Source organism: Manis pentadactyla, chromosome 1 (assembly GCF_030020395.1).
Source record: "Manis pentadactyla isolate mManPen7 chromosome 1, mManPen7.hap1, whole genome shotgun sequence".
Classification (NCBI taxonomy): Eukaryota; Metazoa; Chordata; class Mammalia; order Pholidota; family Manidae; genus Manis; species Manis pentadactyla.
This window is the reverse complement of record NC_080019.1, coordinates 233,751,999-233,772,069: the sequence shown is the minus strand read 5'-3', so window position 1 is coordinate 233,772,069 and position 20,071 is coordinate 233,751,999. Positions and strand designations below refer to the sequence as shown.

At 42.3% G+C, this 20,071-nt stretch overlaps 1 protein-coding gene across 26 annotated transcripts in view; it reads right to left on the bottom strand.

Moving 5' to 3' along the window:
* Positions 1 to 20,071, bottom strand: part of PBRM1 (polybromo 1) — a 105,931-nt gene that overhangs the window by 6,518 nt on the left and 79,342 nt on the right. For 13 of the 26 annotated variants that reach the window (XM_036878173.2, XM_036878175.2, XM_036878168.2 and 10 more), the window contains 7 exons: positions 18,645 to 18,790; positions 16,440 to 16,597; positions 8,920 to 9,103; positions 8,149 to 8,359; positions 7,335 to 7,536; positions 3,901 to 4,065; positions 466 to 621 (listed from right to left, as the gene is read on the bottom strand). In XM_036878173.2, the coding sequence (XP_036734068.1) occupies positions 466 to 621; positions 3,901 to 4,065; positions 7,335 to 7,536; positions 8,149 to 8,359; positions 8,920 to 9,103; positions 16,440 to 16,597; positions 18,645 to 18,790 (1,222 nt within the window). The remainder of the gene's footprint in view (positions 1 to 465; positions 622 to 3,900; positions 4,066 to 7,334; positions 7,537 to 8,148; positions 8,360 to 8,919; positions 9,104 to 16,439; positions 16,598 to 18,644; positions 18,791 to 20,071) is intronic. The other 13 variants (XM_057486606.1, XM_057486626.1, XM_057486628.1 and 10 more) reach the window with 3 other exon arrangements.

Genomic DNA, 20,071 nt, shown 5'->3' with positions numbered 1-20,071 from the left:
CTGAGGAGCGGAAGGGGGAGCAGAGATTTTGCACGGAAGACCTGTGCCGGAAGAACTGAGCCAGAGGAAGAAAGGCACTCTGGGGGAAAAGCTGCTTTTAATGTGGCTCTGAACAAGCCGCGGGGAACCCCGCCCACTGATGAAGCAGGTGTGCTCTTCCAGGCCATGCTTGGCTTTCTGAGCACATTTCAGATTGATAAGTGGTTTTAGGGTATGCCTCCTGCCCCTCTGTTAAGCTCACTCTCCGCCATGCGCCCCATGCCGCTGCTAGGCAGCTGGTGCCCAGGGCACAGTGCTGAGCCACCTTCAGGGTACAACACAGGCCCTGCTGCTGAGATCCCTGGGTGCCCAGTGAGGGAGGCCTGGCCACCATGGGCAGCAGGCACCTCCTGGGACAACAGGCTGAGGGAGGAAAAAGAGAACAGGAAGACAAGATTAATGAGCGAGTGAGGATGAAGTTCTTACCCGGTGGTGGCATGCCCGGGAGGCCGGGTACACCTGGCGGAAGATGGTGGGGTGGAGGCCCCCCGGGGTGAAGTGGCTGCATGCTGCTCATGCTAACAAGGCCATCAACTGGGCCCTGCAAAGGTGGAAGGCCTGGCGGATAGCCACCCATCATGCCTTGAAGGACACAACAAATTTCAGACATGCATCATTAACATGCAACATGAGCTAGTGCTAACCACCTCCCACATGCACTACCAATGAATAAAGCGCCCTTAGTACTGCACGATACAATGGCAACTACTGCAATTACGGGGTTGCAATAGTGAACAAAATAAACAGTTACAAATAGGAAATCCAACATTTTGGGAAGAATTTATTATTATTTGTAGTTATTTTCCCCAAGATAAATCTACTGCATTCTCAGTTAAATAATAATAGAGGAGTTCCAGTAAAGCCTTCCCAAGCGGTTCAAACAGTGACCAGCCCTGCTGGAGGTGACGCTAACTGAACAGGAGAACCCCATCCCCAGCTCTGCCCACACTCACATGCCTGTCGTGGGCACACACGAGGGGAACTGGAATGGAGGGAAATGAGGCGCACAGCCCTGATCACAAAGCATGGCTCTCCAGCGTGGGGGAGGGAGGCAAGAATTGTCAGGACTTCTACTACATCCACCCCTCCTTCCCTCCAGCCCCACCACTGCTGATAGGGGCAGACCATGCCCGGGCTTGGGCAGGGGGGACAGCTAAGAGCCATCACAACGAATGGCGCTTCATCTTCAGTTCTCAAACCATACAGAAAAGGTAAAACCTCAACCCTCCCGGGCCAACCGAAGCCCAGGTCACTCAGGAGGTTGCACGTGGACCTTGGGAGGAACAGCTGGAGAAACAGGCTCTGCTGACATGAGAAAATGCCAGTTGTCATCACTGTCCCCAAGCTCACAAATGTCCTCACATAAACCTTCAGTTAACAGGGAGCATCTTAAATGAGGTACAGAATTTCTGTGAACAGAGGCTTTTATTCCTTTATTTTCAAAGTCATCTTTGCAACACAAAATATTTTCTGCTGGCTAGGGGTTTCAAGAAACAAGTATTTTTGGCAAAAGGAGTAAAAGGAAGAAAATAATTTCAAAATGTCAAAGACTCACCTATTAAAAAGACCTTTAAAGCCAAACAACATTTTTTTAAGCAAGAAAAATAACTGCTGGGATTTGAAACGATCACGATGAACAAACACAAGCCCCCGCCAAGAGGCAGGTCACCTTTGGTCACAGCTTCTCGCTCAAAGGGGGGGTTGAGGGACTCGTGCCAAACCTCATTTTTATCAAATGCTCTTTGTCGAAGGGCTCTGGGAAATAGCGGAAAACTCCAGATGCTAGGAATTTTACTCCTTGACTTTCCCTGAAGAATGTTTGGAAAGGTATTTATTTATAAAAGGTTAGTCTTTTAAAGGTATAAAATCACTGACCAGTCTGAGACTGATTCAGCCTGCTTCATGTGTCACATCTAAGCCGATGGAAAAACAGAATTACACAAACCAATAAAACAACTTTAAACAATAATACCTCAACACATGGAACAGGATTATGAGTTTTTTGAAAATGAGAGTTCAGAGGGGAAAAACTGCTTTCACAGATGTGGTCGCCTCACACACAAGGAGCTCCACTGCTACCAAACGGCCTTTGAGCCACACCACAGGTCTAGCTTGTAGGGATGAGCAGGGGGGAAGTGAGGGATGTGAGGAGGCTTTGCTTTCAATTACAAAAGCCCATCTGAACGCAGCCTTCACAGGCTGTGGCTGAAGGAAGTGTTAAGAACTGAAAGACATGGCACTTGTCTTCATTAAACTGTACTTTGGCATTTATTATCCCAGTCACATGTGTTCAAATGAGCTTTAATGCTTGTAAGCAAAGCTGGTCTCAGAGAGCGACACGGCTAAGACTTAGGCCCTACACAACTGATAAACTCATAAAAAAATCACCCTCTTAGCTGCAAAGTTCCTGCTGCGGACTGAGGACGGGTTACTGTGGGGAACGCTTGCCCTTCACTCCCAGGGCTCAGAAGTCTGGGCGGCGTGCGCTTACTAACCCGGCAGGGCTTTCTAGAAGGGGCCCCACCCTCCTCGCCTGTCAGAGCTTTCTGATGTGATTCCCCAACAGGGAGCTAAAATGCTGCAGCTGCTGTTTTTTACAATGTTTTTAGCTGTTTAAGTTCATTTTGTTAATGTGTCCCTGGGCTTTTTAGTCAAGGGCACAGTACTACAATATCACACATTGAGCAGAACAAACAGGATGTCAATGAGGGAACTCTAACTTTCAAAGTCCCCATGTTCACAGCCTGATTTCTAAAAACCCCTGGAGCCCCATTAACCAAAATGGGCCATGGAATAGAGCAGGTGATTATGATATTTGTTAGACGAACATCAGGTACACTAAAGTACTGAAAAGCCATGATCAAACGTGCTTTGGCAAGCGCAGCTGCTAAGCTCAGCGACAGTGCATCTGAGAACCTGCCATCACAAAAGGCTGGAGCAGCAATGGGAACATTACCCTATGCTAGGCTTCCTGCAAAAGCAAGTACAAAAGAGCGAAAATGAAAACAGCTCCCAAGGAGCCTGCCTTTAATAACACTGTCTCGGACTCCCTGCAGAGAGAGGTCAGAGAAATACAGGTGGCTCATAAGGACCTCACCAGGCTCAGGGAGGTCACACAGTGACCCCCGGAGTGGTCTGCAGGCTGCCCACTGGACACAGGGCAGACAAGGATATTCAATTCAGGAAGAGCCAAATTTGCTGTGGCTACCAGAACCAGAGACAACACACACAAGCAAACCACATTCATCATTTTCTTTTCTTTTTTTAAAAATATGTGACTGGGATACTAACAGAAAATGCAGTTTAATGTAATTAAGTAGAAAAGCATTACAGAGTGGGCACAATGTATTGAATAAGTACTCTGTCTCCCAGTTGGCAGTCATGCACACTGGGGACCAAGAAAGGATTCACAATTCATTGTCAAAAATCCTTTTAACTGGTCAGTCTTCCAAGGCCAACTGAACACCGGGAGGAGATGGGAAGTCAACACCACCTACAGGCTAGCTTTGCGCTTCCTCCTGGGAGTCCCTCGGAACAGAACTCAGGGTCTGTGCGTAGTTTCGGCTGTACTGCTCCAGCAAGAGCAGCCTGGGGAGGGCAGCATCGCCAGACCAGGCCCCCAGCCAGGGAAGGGCTACTCCCTACCAGTCCCCAGGGGGCGAGGGGCCCAGGGCCCATTTCTGGGGCAGAGGGCAGACACTGCCCGTGTGGGAAAGGCAATGTCAGGACGGCATGGATGACCTCAGACTTGGAATCTGTCATGAGAAAAGCCTAGAGACTGTGGCCTACTCCTCACAGGAGAAAAAAAAAATGAAGGAATTTCTTAAAGTGGAAAAAAATGGTCTTAGCTCCTGTTTTTACCTGCAACAGGTGTCAACTGCTGATTGAGCATCCCCATTGGTGTTGGTGGTGGCACCACCCCCATGAGAGCCCCCACAGGGGTGCCTGCTCGGGGAGAAGCACTCGGCTGCTGTTGCTGGGCCGCTCTCTCTCTCTCCTGCTGCTCAGCAACTTTAGCTGCCCGCTCTGTAAAGGCATTTCAGATTTTCAATTCTGTTTTTAACCCAGGAATTCAAAATACCATCCATTGCATTCAACAGGACTAGTAAAAACACAGGCAACAGTTCTGTCTCAATGGAAGGAACAGTAGAGGACTAGTCTCCACACAGGAGGAGTCGGGCCGACTTCACTGGTAACCTAGAATCCCGCTTTCCTATCCCATCTTGGGAACTGGTCTGCAAAGATTTCAAGAATGTTAAGACTGCGACACACATTCAGAAAGCACAGGTTTCATTTAAACACGTCACCAGCATAACTAGCGTGGTTAATCTCACACGGCACCCTGAAGATGAGAAGCGCTACCATTATTCTAGTATTAATAGCATTATAAATTATTTAAAATTTCAACATGAAGCAATTCCATGGCCCATTATAATTTTTGGCACAATTGTTACTTACTCTATTTTTCTGATTCCTTGCACCCAATTTTACTAAGATTTGAGGATTCTTGTCATTAGTGTCTTGGGGTTTAGCAGCTGAAGAAAATTAACTCTGTAAGGGAAAAGTAGCTCACTGCCTCCTCCACAAGGTTTAAAGAAAACAAATGCTAATTTCTACATTCTAGTGAAGCAGAGAGGTCAAGTTTAATAAACCCCAAGGGAAAAAATGCATGCTACTCCAGGTCACAGTCATCAGAAGCGGGAGCTGTATAAACACATAGGAAGCAATGGACGATACTCATAGAACCCAGTTTCCTGAAGCTGATCAAGTCAATACTGACCATAAATCATCCTAATCAGCAAAAGTTCCAGAATTCACTCTTATTTCAACCAAACTGCAAGAGGATCATCTGCTTGTGCCAGTTCTGGGCTGTGGAACACACCTTGCTATGCCCCGCACTCTTTGGAGCTACTCTGTCTGCTCTCTCCAGAGCCACTAGCCCCAACAATCACATTCCTAGTCTTTTTGGGAGCCGGCAGGCTGGACCCTAATTAGAGAGAGAACTCTAGAGAGGTCTATTCCCAAGCTCCCACAATACAGGACTCCTCTGGTGTCCCCACCCACGAACAGGAGACCCTCTCACTCTCCACACGGGCGACTGAGGATGGGAACAGGCAGGACTTGTCTAAGGACACAGAGAGAACCAGCAACCTGCCGCCCTCTCTCCTGGTATCACTCGCCAACGCCACACATTAGCCCTCCAAAATGGAATCCAACAGGCTGTCCCTGGCTGCTGTGAGGAGCGGAACACTGCTCGAGGTCGCGTGGCTTCAGAGAGAATCTGAAGCGGCAGCTCCAGGCCTCCTGTGGCGGAAGAGTGAGAGTCAAGCGGGTCACAGCTTCCAAGGCTGAGACGGTGTCCCCGCAGACCTGTCGCCACTCCCTGGCACTGCCCCAGCTTACAGATCCTCTGCGCAATGAGCATGAGGGACAAAGGCCAGCTGGATGACCCGTTTCCTTGAGCTAGCAGTGAAAACACTGACGGCCTAGACCCCCACATTCAATCCTAGTACTTTCATTACACAAATGACAGTAAAATGGGAGAGTGAAAAATGAAGTTGAAAAAAGGAAAATTCAGGCCTGTGGATTGAGTATTGGACTGGCTACCTGCTGGCTCTTTCTGGGAGAAGCCCAACTGGGCTGTCTTGGAAAAGAGGATAAGTAAAGTCAGCCAAACTCCAGAATCTGGCTTCTGAATTCATTGGGTGTGAACATCAAAAGTTCAGATTTTGTGTCTCAGGCAGATACTGCTGAGACATATATAATTCACTGTCACTAGGCTCTTAATGAATTTCAGACTCCCCTCTGAATCAGGGAGAATTTCCCAGAAGCCATCATTTCTCCCTGTCTGCAGCCCGGCTCTAGAGTGTTTACTTTGACATGATTTCTCTCTGGACACACTCGTCTCTCTCGGTCCCACTTTCTGTGACCAGCCATACAGGGTTGGCTTCATCTGCTCTGGACCCGGCTTTACCCCCGGGGCCTACATTCCCAGCACTCCTCCAGCAGAGCGATGTATCCAGTTTGAACGTCACTGAGATCAGAAGTATCAAAGCTCTCCCAACTTCTAGGTTCTCATGGAAATGGAAGTGATTAGGGTTTCTCAAAGAATGTTCTGCAAAATATTAGTTCTTCAGGATATTAACAGGTATTACAGGAATACTTGGTCAAGTTTCTGAAAATGCCAGGTGAGAAAAATAGGTTCTTTACTGTAGGCCTTAAGGACTTTTCTATGGGAATATGCACTGCGGGTTCCCAAGAGAGAAAGTGTTTGGAGCACTTTTCAAACTGGTTTTGCCACACATTTTCCGGCTGAGCACTTGTAGGATTACGGCTGTGCAGAAGATCTTTGGGGAATGCTGTAATAATTCTGTGATAACCAATTGTAATAAATGAAAGGAGTAGAGCTTTTTTTTTAAAGAGTTTCTTTGGCAACTCCATAAACTTTAATAAAGGAGGCAGCCTTAACAATTCATTTTTTTATGTTTGCTGGAAAATGATGGATTTGGGCCTGCCCAAGAAGAGTAGTGGTGACCACTGTGGTCAACCACTGAGGTGGCTATGAACTGAAGCTCGATGGCTCAAAATGAAACATGAAATACAATTCCAAATGGAAAAAATACAGCTCCAAGGGCAAAAGTCCTGCCTTATCGAATGTCTATTACTATCTCTTTATTAAAGACTGATATTAAAAAACAAAACTCTCTCAAGTATTTGTGGCTAAGAACCACCAAATCCTTGAATGATATAGCTCAAAGCCCAAAATGGTTTAATTATAGAGTATAAGGAAAATGAGGGCAGTTGAGATTTATCAAAGAGTGTCTTATTAAAAGTAGCTACGAATGCAGACACAGCATAGGCCAGGACTGGCCTAGGAAACCAAGTGCTTAGCCAAGTCTTGGCCTGGAGTTTAAACATACGGCTTATCAAGAGCCATAACAGGAGATCACTGATTGTGTAAGCCCCCTTTCAGATGAATTCTATCCCAAACTGTCTTTAACATCCTTGTATCCCAGCTCAACACATGTATGCTTATAGGATTCAATGAAAGAAGAAAATCGTGCAATTTTTAATAGCAAAATATTTGATTAATTCTGAGGGGAAAAAGCACACCAGGATCGGAGGCCAAGTCAGGGGCAGCTACATTTAAATTCTGGGTGGGAGGCACTTTAGTCCCCAACACGAAGTTCATGTGCAAGTGGCAAGGACAAGAGAGTCACCCTGTCTACGCACGTGCAGTCCTGAAACACCCCTTGGCTTAGAAAGCAGAGACGGTTGTGCTAGTCTCTATTTACCTTCATATTCTGCTTTCTTGGCCGTCTCCAGGTTTCTCCATTCTGTCCCCACCAGTCGGCTGAGCTCCCCAAAAGAGTAGTCTGGGTGCTGAGCCTTAATCACAGCTCTCATCTCACTGCTGAACAGGATGTAGCCACTCATGTTGATTTTCCGTTTGGAGCCTTCCTTCTTTGCACTGCCTTTGGCAGACTTTGGGGTAGACTGTAAGACAGAAAGCTCTTATGGTGCAACGGAACACTGCATTTGGTTAACCGCTCCAAAGTTCTGGAAGCCAGGAATATGTGATTCTACAGTTACTGTTTTACAGTCACATTCCATGTATAGTTGGCCATTTTCTTGGTCAAAACACAGTTCTTCCTTGCCTCCTAGCATATAAGAAATAAATTAAAAGTTTCACTGAATTCCATGACTGTAATCTGTAATGGTGACCTCACATTTAGCTCTTGAGAAAAAAATAGGGATTCCCAATGGGGTCACCACAACCAAAAGATGAGGTCCTAAAGAAGAGACTAAAATGACATGGGCAACAAAAGCCGGAGTATCAGGAGGATGCCATTCCCCATCGCTCGCCTTCAACAAAGGCAAGGAAGACCGTTTAACTAAATCTGCTGTTAAGAACAGCTATCTGTGAAATTAAAAAAAAAAAGACATTAAATTTTAAATTATCAGTGGTACTGAGAAAGAAGAAAAAAATCTGTTTCTTCCTGCAGAATTCTAGGCTGAAGCTCACAGACGTAGGGGCTGAATGTGGTCTGAGTCTGCTGCAAACCAAAGCTGGCAATACAACGAGTCACAGGACCCTGCTGCCTTCACCTGAGGGGGCGTGTAGGGCATGAGGTCCAGCTCGCTGGCCAGCGGGGTCTGCAGTTGAGGGAGAGATGGAGGCTCGAGGACCTCACTGTCCTCTTCTCCCATCTCTTCCAGATCATCATCTCCACCTTCTAACTCAGCAAATTTAGCTTCCAGCAACTGGATCTTCTTTTCCAGCAAAGGTGAGGGCTCCTTCTGAGGAACAATTGGTTTTCTAAAAGAAATGACATAAAATGAATAAAATAAAATTAGTGAACACTACTCTAGTATTGGTCAGGAAGCAGTGTTGTGCCTTGATAGCTACGGAAATTGCTTCCTGCAATCTGCAAAGTACACTCTTCAGTCAGAAAGGGAAATAATTTAAATGAGTATTTATAAACTTATGCATGCTTTTTAAAGGATTCTGAATATTCACAAAAATACTAGGTTCAAAGCTGGGATCTAGTTGCGTATATTTAGTGAAAACACTTTCCATCATCTGTGGAACTGTACGATCTCTTAACAGACAGGCTATGAATCAGAACTCAGGGTTTCTGCCCCCATGTTACAATTGCTAGTCTATGAAAAGGGCACTATCACAGCAGTCACCACATCTCAACAAATTATAAGGATTTTGCTTTCATCTTTAACTGAACTAATTTTTTTCTATTTGAAATATATACTGCTCTAGTTTAAGACCTAATTTAAAAAACCCGAACACTCTGGATCACACTATTTTGATATTTTTCTATTAAGAGCTGAAGTGCTCTTTTTCCTTAGGTTTTCGAGTTTTACCTGAAGTAATAAATTTCATCATCTACCACTTTAGCAGACAGTGAAAACCTCTTCAGTCCCTTGAATTTCTTCATCTGCTTGTCACTCTCATTGTAGCGGCTCTCACAAAGCAGAATGTCATTTTCTGGTATTTCAGTTGGCCTGCAGGAGAGGAAGTCCTTGAATGACAACACAGCACACTTTCCTGAAAGGGCAAATTGGAGAGACATTAAAGGAGTAAATTGTGGTCATAGCTAACAATTATTTTGAATTTTTATTATGTTTGAATTGATGTAGTCACATGACTCAAAAGTCAGAAGATTTAAAGGGAATACACAAGCATAAGGACAGACATGTAGATGAAAGGAATAGAATTAGAAGTCTAGAAATAAACCCATACAATTGGATTTTTACAGGCAACTGATTTTTGACAAGGGTGCCAAGACAACTTTAGAGGGAAAGAACAACTCTTCATAGATAGTGCTGGGACAACTGGATTCCCACATGCAAAAGAACTGAGATGGATCCCTGCCTCATGCCATATGCAAAAATGAATTCAAAATGGATCAAAACCCTACGATGTAAGATCTACAACTGTAAGAACTCTTAGAAGAAAAGACAGATGTAAATCTTTGTGACCTTTGATTAGGCAATGGTTTCTCAGATGTGACATCAAAGTCACAATCAATCAATGAAAATAAAGATGAACTGAACTCATCAAAATTAAAACTTTTGTGCTTCAAAGGACACTATCAAGAAAGTGAAAAGATAACCCACTAAACACAAGAAAATACTGGCAAATCATATCTCTGATAAGAGTCTAGTATCCAGAATATAAAGAGATCTACAACTCAACAATAACAAGACAAATAACCCAATTAAAAAACAGGCAACAGATCTGAATAGACATTTCTCCAAAAAAGATATACAAATGGTCAACAAGCAAATGAAAAGATTTTCAACCTCACTAATCATTAGAGAAATGCAAATGAAAACTATACTATAAGATACCACTTTACACCCATTAGGATGGCAATTCCATTGAAAAAATAAATAAAAGGAAAACTAAAAGTTGGGCAAGGATTTAAGGGTGTGGAGAAACTGGAGCCCTTGTATGTGGCTAGTGGAATGTAAAATGGCACAGCTTCTGTGGAAGAGAGCTTGGCAGTTTCTCAAAAGTTAAACAGAGTTGCTCTATTATGCAGCAATTCAACTTTGAGATAAATATCCACAAGAACTGAAAGCAGGGACTTGAATAGATACTCGTATATCAATTGTCCTTTGTAGCATTATTCACAAGAGCCAAAAGGCAGAAACCACCCAAATACCCATCAACAGATGATGGAATAAACAAAACGTTATATATACATAGATGGAATCTTATCCAGCTTTAAAAAGAAATAAAATTCTGATACATGCTACACTACGGATGAACTTTGATAACCCTGAATATGCTAAGTGAAATAAGCCAGACACAAAAGGACAAATATTGCATGACTCCTCTTATATGAAGAACCTAGAATAAGGCAGAATTCATAGATACAAAAAGTAGATCAGGTATTACCAGGGGCTGGGAGAGGGGAAAATGGGTAGCTGTTGCTTAATAGGTACAGAGTTTCTACTTGGGACGATCCAAAGTTCTAGAAATGGATAGTGGTAATGGTTGCACAATTTCATTAATGGACTTAATGTCACTGAACCGTACACTAAAAATGGCTAATAGGCTGCATTTTGTTACGTCTATTTTACCACAATAAAAAACTTAACAAATGGTAGCATATCACTTATATTGTCTTGTACATAAGCTTTGTTCAAAATAATATATCTTGAGGATCATTGCTGGTATTAATAAACTGTATTTTTTTTTCATTAAGGTATCACTGATTCACACTCTCATGAAGGTTTCACAAGAAAAACAATGTGGTTACTAGATTCACCCTTATTATTGCGTACCCTCCCATTGGACCCCACTGCAGTCACTGTCCATCAGTGTAGTAAGATGCCACAGAGTCCCTACTTGTCTTCTCTGTGCTACACTGCTTTCCCCATGACCCCACACACACCATGTGCACTAATCATGATACCCCACAATCCCCTTCTCCCTCCCTCTCCACCCACCCTCCCCCATCCCTCTCCTTTGTAACCGCTAGTCCCTTCTTGGAGTCTCTGAGTCTGCTGCTATTTTGTTCCTTCAGCTTTGCTTCACTGTTATACTCTACAAATGGGGGAGATCATTTGGTATTTGTCTTTCTCCACCTGATCTTATTTCACTGAGCATAATACCCTCTAGCTCCATCCATGTTGTTGCAAATGGTAGGATTTTTCTTTTTTATGGCTGAGTAGTATTCCATTGTGTATATGTACCACATCTTCTTTATCCATTCATCTACTGATGGACACTTAGGTTGTTTCCCTATCTTGGCTATTGTAAATAGTGCTGCAATAAACATAGGGGTGCATGTCTCTTTTGAATCTGTTTTCTTTGGGTAAATTCCTAGGAGTGGAATTCCCGGGTCAAATGGTATTTCTATTTTTAGTTTTTTGAGGAACCTCCATATTGCTTTCCACAATGGTTGAATTAGTTTATGTTCCCACCAGCAGAATACACTGTATTTATTGAAATTGGTTCTCTATTGATGGATATTTGGGCTCTTTCCAAATTTCTGCTCTCCCACTGAAGCAAAACAATGCTGACATAAATAATTTAAGACATATATCAATTTGCACATGGGTGAATACATCTGAGGTATAAATTTCTAGAAGTATAAAAGCTGGGAAAAGGAGTATGTGCATTTTAATTTTCATAGGCATTATCAAATTACCTTCCACAGGGGTTGTGCTAATTCATACACCCACTACCCAGTGGGTGAATGCCACTTCCCTATGTTCCTGTCAACTAGTAACAAATATCTGAAGCTTTGACAACTTTATAGGTAATTTTGAAAAAGGAGCATCTGGGTAGTTTTAATTTCCATTTCTTCTACAGCTCAGGTTGGGCATATTTTCATTTAAGAACCAATGGCAACTTCTGTCTGTTCTCTCTTTTGCCCATTTTTCTGATGGATGTTTATCTTTTCTTATTGCTTCATAGGAGCTCTTCATATATGAGGGAAAATTAGTGTTTCTCTATGATACACAGAGCAAATGTTTTCCGAGAGTTGACATTTATCTTTGCTTCTGCCAGTTCTGATTATGCAAACACTTTCAATTTTTACATAAATGAATTTATCAATCTTTTCAATATGGGTTCTGGTTTTTCTGTCAAGTTATACTTTCTTTCCTATCATTTTTTTTTGGTATCTTTACTACTTAATTTTATGTTCATTTAAACTTGTAATTCATCTGGGAATTTATTCTGAGGTTGATGTGAGGAATGGATACAATTTTATTTTTCCCAAATGGCCATCCAGTTTCCAAATACCACTTAGAAAAACATCCATCTTTTCCCACTTATTTGGGATGCCATCTTTATCATAATTAAATTACATTTGGGTCTGCTGTTAAATTTTCTTTTCCATTCAAATCTGTTTACTCATGTATCATGTAAGTATTTCTAATGATTATTGTGTTAATATGTTTTAATATCTGGTAAGGATAGACCCCTACCCCACCTCACCATGCCCCCGCCACCCTTTACTATTTTTTTAGACTCTTCCTGATTTTATTTTGTTTCTTTTTGATATGACTTAAAAAATCAGCCTGCCACTGGCACAAGAACAGAGCCACAGACCAGTGGAACAGATTAGAGATGCCAGACATTAACCCAAACATATACGGTCAATTAATATTTGATAAAGGAGCCATGGACATACAATGCGGAAATGACAGCCTCTTCAACAGACGGTGCTGGCAAAACTGGACAGCTACATGTAGGAGAATGAAACTGGATCACTGTCTAACCCCATACACAAAAGTAAATTCAAAATGGATCAAAGACCTGAATGTAAGTCATGAAACCATAAAACTCTTAGAAAAAAACATAGGCAAAAATCTCTTGGACATAAATATGAGCAACTTCTTCATGAACATTATCTCCTTGGTCAAGGGAAACAAAAGCAAAAATGAACAAGTGGGACTGTATCAAGCTGAAAAGCTTCTGTACAGCAAAGGACACCATCAATAGAACAAAAAGGTATCCTACAGTATGGGAGAAAATTTTCGTAAATGACAGATCCGATAAAGGCTTGACATCCAAAATATATAAAGAGCTCACGCTCCTCAACAAACAAAAAGCAATTAATACAATTAAAAAATGGGCAGAGGAGCTGAACAGACAGTTCTCCAAAGAAGAAATTCAGATGGCCAACAGACACATGAAAAGATGCTCCACATCGCTAGTTATCAGAGAAATGCAAATTAAAACCACAATGAGATATCACTTCACACCAGTAAGGATGGCCACCATCCAAAAGGCAAACAACAACAAATGTTGGCAAGGTTGCGGAGAAAGGGGAACCCTCCTCCTACACTGCTGGTGAGAATGTAAATTAGTTCAACCATTGTGGAAAGCAATATGGAGGTTCCTCAAAATAGACTTACCATTTGACCCAGGAATTCCACTTCTAGGAATTTACCCTAAGAATGCAGCACTCCAGTTTGAAAAAGACAGATGCACCCCTATGTTTATCGCAGCACTATTTACAATAGCCAAGAAATGGAAGCAACCTAAGTGTCCATCAGTAGATGAATGGATAAAGAAGATGTGGTACATATACACAATGGAATATTACTCAGCCATAAGAAGAAAGCAAATCCTACCATTCGCAACAGCATGGATGGAGCTAGAGGGTATTATGCTCAGTGAAATAAGCCAGGCGGAGAAAGACAAGTACCAAATGATTTCACTCATATGTGGAGTATAAGAACAAAGGAAAACTGAAGGAACAAAAAAGCAGCAGAATCACAGAACCCAAGAATGAAGTAATAGTTACCAAAGGGAAAGGGACTGGGGAGGACGGGTGGGAAGGGAGGGATAAGGGCAGGAAGAAAAGAAAGGGGGCATTACGATTAGCATGTATAGTGCATGGGGGGCACGGGGAGGGGTGTGCAACACAGAGAAGACAAGTAGTGATTTTACAGCATCTTACTACGCAGATGGACAGTGACTGTGAAGGGGTATGTTGGGGGGACTTGGTGAAGGGGGGAGCCTAGTAAACATAATGTTCTCTCTGTAATTGTAGATTAATGATACCAAAAAAAAAGGCATTAAGAACATAGCTTAAGTAAAAACATAGTAAATTAGGAATTGTTACAAAAAAAAGAAAATGGACAGAGAAACTCCCTAATGAAGCCCAGACACTGGGCCTACTAGCTACTAGACAGGTATTTTAAATCAACTGTCTTAAATATGTTCAAAGGGCTAAAGGAAACCAGAATGATGTCTCACCAAATAGAGACTATCAATAAAGAGACAGAAACTGTAAACACTAAGTGGAAATGCTGGAGCTAAAAAGTATAACTGAAATGAAAAATGTGTTGGGGGGTTCACCAGAAAACTTGAGCAGGAAGAAGGATCAGATCTTGAAACCAGGTCAACTAAAATGATCAGTGTGAGGAACAGAAAGAAAAACAAAATAAAAAGAAATGAACAGAGTCCAAGACCTGTGACACACCACTGAGCATGCCAACATAGGCATAACAGGAGTCCTGGGAGTAGAAAAGAGAGAGGGGCAGAAAGAATACGTGAAGTGGTGGCCCAAAACCCTCCAAATTTGATGAAAGACATGTAAGAAAAACTGTCAATGGAGAATTTTGTACCCAGCAGAAGTACCCTTTAAAAATGAAAGCAGAATCAGGACATTTCCAGATAAACAAAAGTCAAGGGAGTCAGTTGTGAGCAGAACTGCCATACAATAAATGCTAAGTGGAGTCCTTCAGGCTGAAATGAAAGGACACTAGACAGTAACTTGAATCACCATTATAGTAATGGTAACTACATAGGTAAAGAAAAGAGCCAGTATTATGTTTTTAGTTTGTAACTCCTCTATCTTTCTCCTATGTGACATTAGAGACAAATGCACAAAGCAATAATTATAAATCTATGTTAATGGGCAGGCAAAGTACAGATGTAATTCCTGACAAGAATAGAAAGGGGAGGAATGGAGCTAGAGGAGCAGAGCTTCTGTATACTGTTGAAGCTAAGTCAGTATTTCAAACTAGGCTGTCACAAATTTCAAGTGTAATCCTCAGTGTAACCACTAAGAAAACACCTAAACAATTTATTTGATCTGGTTGCCCTAACCAAAGGAGACTTCAGTCCCACCTTTGTTATGTTTCCCTCAAGTCTCCTGGCTGGCTTTACACTAGGGAGTAAGGCTCTAGGGCACTGCTTTAGTCTGGATCACAAGGTAAAAGGAAGCCACTCTCTGCTGCAGAAACCCAAGGAGGATTTAATAACGTCACTAGCCTTTGTTTTCTCTCCCCAGGGTGTGAAGAGGAAAATGCACCAAACTAGTGGCTATTCAGATTATTTTCACCATATCTAATTCTTAAAAAATTCAAGGTACCAAAAACAATCAAGGTGATCATTAAAGCAATCGAAGTTTACGTGTAAAATAACTTTTGATCTGCAAATTTCCTTTTGGTTTTTAAGCATGATGGTTTCTTTATAATCACATGCCATCAATCGATATAAAGCTTGTGCCTAGTAACCTTTTGGAAAACCATTCCAGAAGATGTAAAGAGTAGCTGGTGTAATAAACTATAGAGTTAATTCAGGGCCAGAAGGAATATAGTGGCTGGAAACAATGACAGCATATGATGCATATAACTAGATCAGCAGCCAGCCATTGTGGATACTTAGTAGGATGGTGGAACAGAAACCAAATGCCAGTCTGTGATGCTTCTGGATGGGCAAAATAACATCACTAAAGGGTTAAGAATCCCACAGACACTGTAAAGGACTTTTAACGGCTTTACCTGCTTCCTAACTTATTCTTACAATGCATTCTTGTATCGCCACGGTGATGCCTTTAGTCCCTACACTGGCTCATGTCGCCTCTCTGCTCCAAGCCCTTGCAAGACCTCCTATCTGCTCCAAACTCAATCTCAGCACTATCTACAAGATCCACCATGGAGGGGTGTCCAGCCACTTCAGAGGGCTCATTCCTTACCACACTGCCCTGCCCTGCCCAGCCACCCAGTTTTCTTATTGTCTCAAACATGCCCAGATACTCTGCCTTAAGGTCTGCCCATGCATAAAATAAATAAAAACTTAGACATTCAAATGGTTTTCTTCCTTGCTTCGTTCAGGGTTCTACTTACAGGTCACCATTCGGAGTGGCTCTTGCTGAACACATTACCTAAAACAGGGCCTCCGCCATATTACCCTCCATCCTTTGCTTTATTCTCATCTGTAGCCCCAATTATTATCTTATGTTCTACATATGTAACTTTGATGTATTACTGACTCCTCAGCTCTGCTCTGTCGTCAGTCTCTGAGAGCTTGCTCACTGCTGTATGCTTGGCATAGAGAACAGGGCCTAGTACAAACGGTCAGTCACATGTGGAATGTGATTCAATGAAAAGGTGTGAATACCTACCCAGAATACATGTCATGGGGCAGGTTTCTTCCAGATTACTCAGAAACACTTCTTTTTTGTAGAACATTTTTGTGGGCTCATGTTCCGTCTCTTCTGGGTGAATGAAGATGGGGCCATAAAAATATGCGGCTCCATCTCGGACCCATACCTTTTCAATTCTTGGGGGAAAAAATGGAGAAATTCCATTAAAATAGAATTTGGATGGGTTTCAATCTTAAAGGATTAATCTAACAAAAATCACATTAACCAAAAACTTTTTAGAGGCATTTCATTGGCTGTTTTGGTAACAGAACAATCTCCTTGATTTTTCTCCCCTTAAACACACGAGAAGATACTTGGAAAAAGAAAAATGAACATTTAGCTAAATGAGGGAAAATTAAAAAAAAAATCATGTAACAAAGCACATAGCTTAATAGTTTTAGCTGACTCCCCAGTTTTCTTCCTGAGATGCCCAAGATGAAAACAGAACACGGGCCATTGGACTTGTGGGTTGAATAAACACACAGACCATAGCTATTTGGGGTCAGACATATGAGTGGCAGATATTCCTTAAATGGTTCATGACCTTTCTGAAGTTCAAGATCTAAAACCCCTTGACTCCTTACGAAGCTGATGAAAGCCAGATACCACCTACCTAGAGAAAAAAAAAACATCTGGCTGCTAATGGGTCAGGTGTACCATTCCTCACAACCAGCCCATAAAGTTAGTATTATTATTGTCCTCACAGTCTCATGGTTCATAACATGAAGCGGCATCTTCATCTCAGCTAGTGGGGACTCCACCTTTCCAACTCCCCAGGCCAACACACACAGGGACCGCCCTCGACTCCTTTCTCTCTTGGATCCCACATTCCATTTATCATAAATCCTATTAACTCCATCTTTCAAAACAGGACTTGACTACTGGCCTGAGACACTAGCTCTTGCCTGCATTACTGCAATAGCCTCCAAACCCATCTCCTTGCTTCCACCTTTGACCTTTTACTGTCTATTCTCAACAGCCGGTAGGCAGAGCAATCCTGCTAAGAGCTGATGTTACTTCAGTGCTTAAAGGAACCCAGTGGCACTCCATGTAATTCAGTAAGGCCCAAGTCCCTGAAATGGTCTCTAAGGCCCACCAGAGATCTGCTGACTCACTCATGCACTGCTCACTCTTGATTTAAACAGGCTAGACAGGCTTCTCTCTCTTTGATCTTTATACTGGCTGTTCTCACTTCCTGGATACTCAAATCACTCATTCCTTCGGCTTCTTCAAGTGGTGGCTCAAATGTCCACTCTTGGGGAGGCCTATACATGCCACCCTATTTAAAGTTTGGCACCTCCCCACTGTGACCATGGCCCTTTTGATTCCCCACACTCTGCTCTATTCTTTCCATGTGTCATAATCTAATATACTATACACTTTACTTAGTCATGATGTTTATTGTTTATCTTCCCAGTGGAACAAAGATTTATGGGGCTAAGCATATTTGTCTGCTTTATTCACTAATGTATCCTCAGAACCTGGCAAATAGGTGTGTAATAAATGATTACTGAATGGTGAACAAATACGATGAGAAAACTGAAGCTCAGAAAAGTAAAGTATTTTTGCCCAAGGATATGAATCTAGGGCTGGGACTGAAACCAAGTCTTCTGGAACCAACTACTGCTCTTAGCCACTCTCCTCTACTGCCCAGCCCTGTGCTTCACTCTTTTACTGCCTCAGCATGCCTCCATTTACTCGTTGCTCAAATATCTGAGCCCTTTTGTTTTGTGCACTATGCTTGGAGCAGGGGATACAGGTGAGAGGGTCCTACTCTCAGGGTGTTTGCAGTCTGGTAGAGAAACCTGGGAATGATAGGACATGTATGTGCTCTGAGGAGGGAGAGATATGTGGTGCTCTGAGATTAAATGCGAGATCTCACCCCAGTCTGAAGAAACAGGAAAGCCTTCCTTAAGGAAGTGCCATTTCAAATTTAAGCTAAAGGAGTTCACTATACGAAGGAGACAGCGAGATTTCTGGGCTGAGAGATCAATAAATGGTAGGAGATGAGGAAAAAATGTGTTCATGGGTGGAGTTTAAAGAAGAAAGTATGGCCAGAGGCAAAAGTGTGGTGAGAGGAAGCTACCAGGGGAGGGCCTCTGTCCTCACCCTAAAGGGTGACTGATCTCCAGGGCCTCCCCATTTCAGACCCAGCCTCGTCCTTCCTACTTCAGTAACACTCACCTGCCCACTCGAGGGCGCACGAGGCCATGGGACTTGATGAAGACACAGTCGCCAACCTTCAGCCACATGTCGTTGTAACGGAGTTGCTCAAAGTAGTGACAACCAGGTTCACCATTTGCCATGTCCACAGGGACATCTTCTTTCTCCTGTGGTAGAGGAAACTGATGAAGAGAGGCAGCTGGCGATTAAGGAGCAGGCAGAGAAGGTAAAAAAGGAAAGCAGACTTTCCTTCATATTAACTTAGAAGAAAAAATAACTATAACGAGAAGCCTTGAATGAAGATAGAAAACCAAGATTAGGTTACTGAAATCAAACTCAGTCTTATCAAATACTGCACCTATTTTAAATTTCCAGTTAATTTTCTTTAAATAATGCTTTTTCAAGATGCTATTATCCCCTCCTCCCTCCCTCCCATTTCCCTAGCCTTTAGCAGAAAAACACTGGCGAGGACTTACCAGCACTCAGAAGCAGCCTCATTCATACATGTGGAGCAAATTCTACACAAGCTTCCTCCTCACATTTACCGAGCTCTCAATATTTCAACATTAATAATTGGTAAGATTTAAAATACTTATCATTCTGATTTATTCTAACATGGAAAAGAAGAGTCCAGCCTCTGTGACATAAACACACATGCTCTGTTTTTGAATAAATCAGAGAGTCTGCCACCTACTGACTGCTGTGACACTGGGCAAATTACTTGACCTATTAAGCCTTAGTTTCCCCATCTGTAAAATGACAGTGTGCCCATCAGATGTGGTTGTCAGGAAGCCTAAATGACACAACCCATGTTAGACACACAGAACAATGCCTGATTCATGAGAAGCACTTAGCAAACACCCATTATTGCTGTTTTATAGTCTTGGCAAAAAGAAAAAAGATACTTCAGACATTATGGAACCTAGCAGATCACTGGCACACCACTAGGTATTTTACATATGTTAACTCCAAAACATATAAACACTGAGAAAACTTCAGAAACTCCAAATTTTCTACTGCATCTACCTCTCTCAGAATGTCTGAAATTTCAAACTTAACAGAAAAAAATCTCCTTTAGAATGTCCCCAAAACGTAATGTTTTGATCTCATTTTGTGACTTCAAATGTGATACTGAAATGGTTTTCTTGGAAAATCCTCAGGAATGAAAGTGGTCACACCTATACCCTGGGTGAGGGGCACCTGAGGAACAGAAGCTATAGAGTGACCCCTGAGATGAAGAGTGTCTTTTTCTTTTAGGAACGAGTTCTATTCTCAAGTTAATCTTTTACAAAGTTACTGGAATGACTTGCCGTAGCCATGCAATAATAAAATAAAGATATAAGACAAAATCAGAGAGGACCTTGGGGATTTACGAATTCTAATAATAATAATGAATCTAAATTAATTCCCACATTGGCTTCCATTGATATTTCTTCTCCTTTTACAAT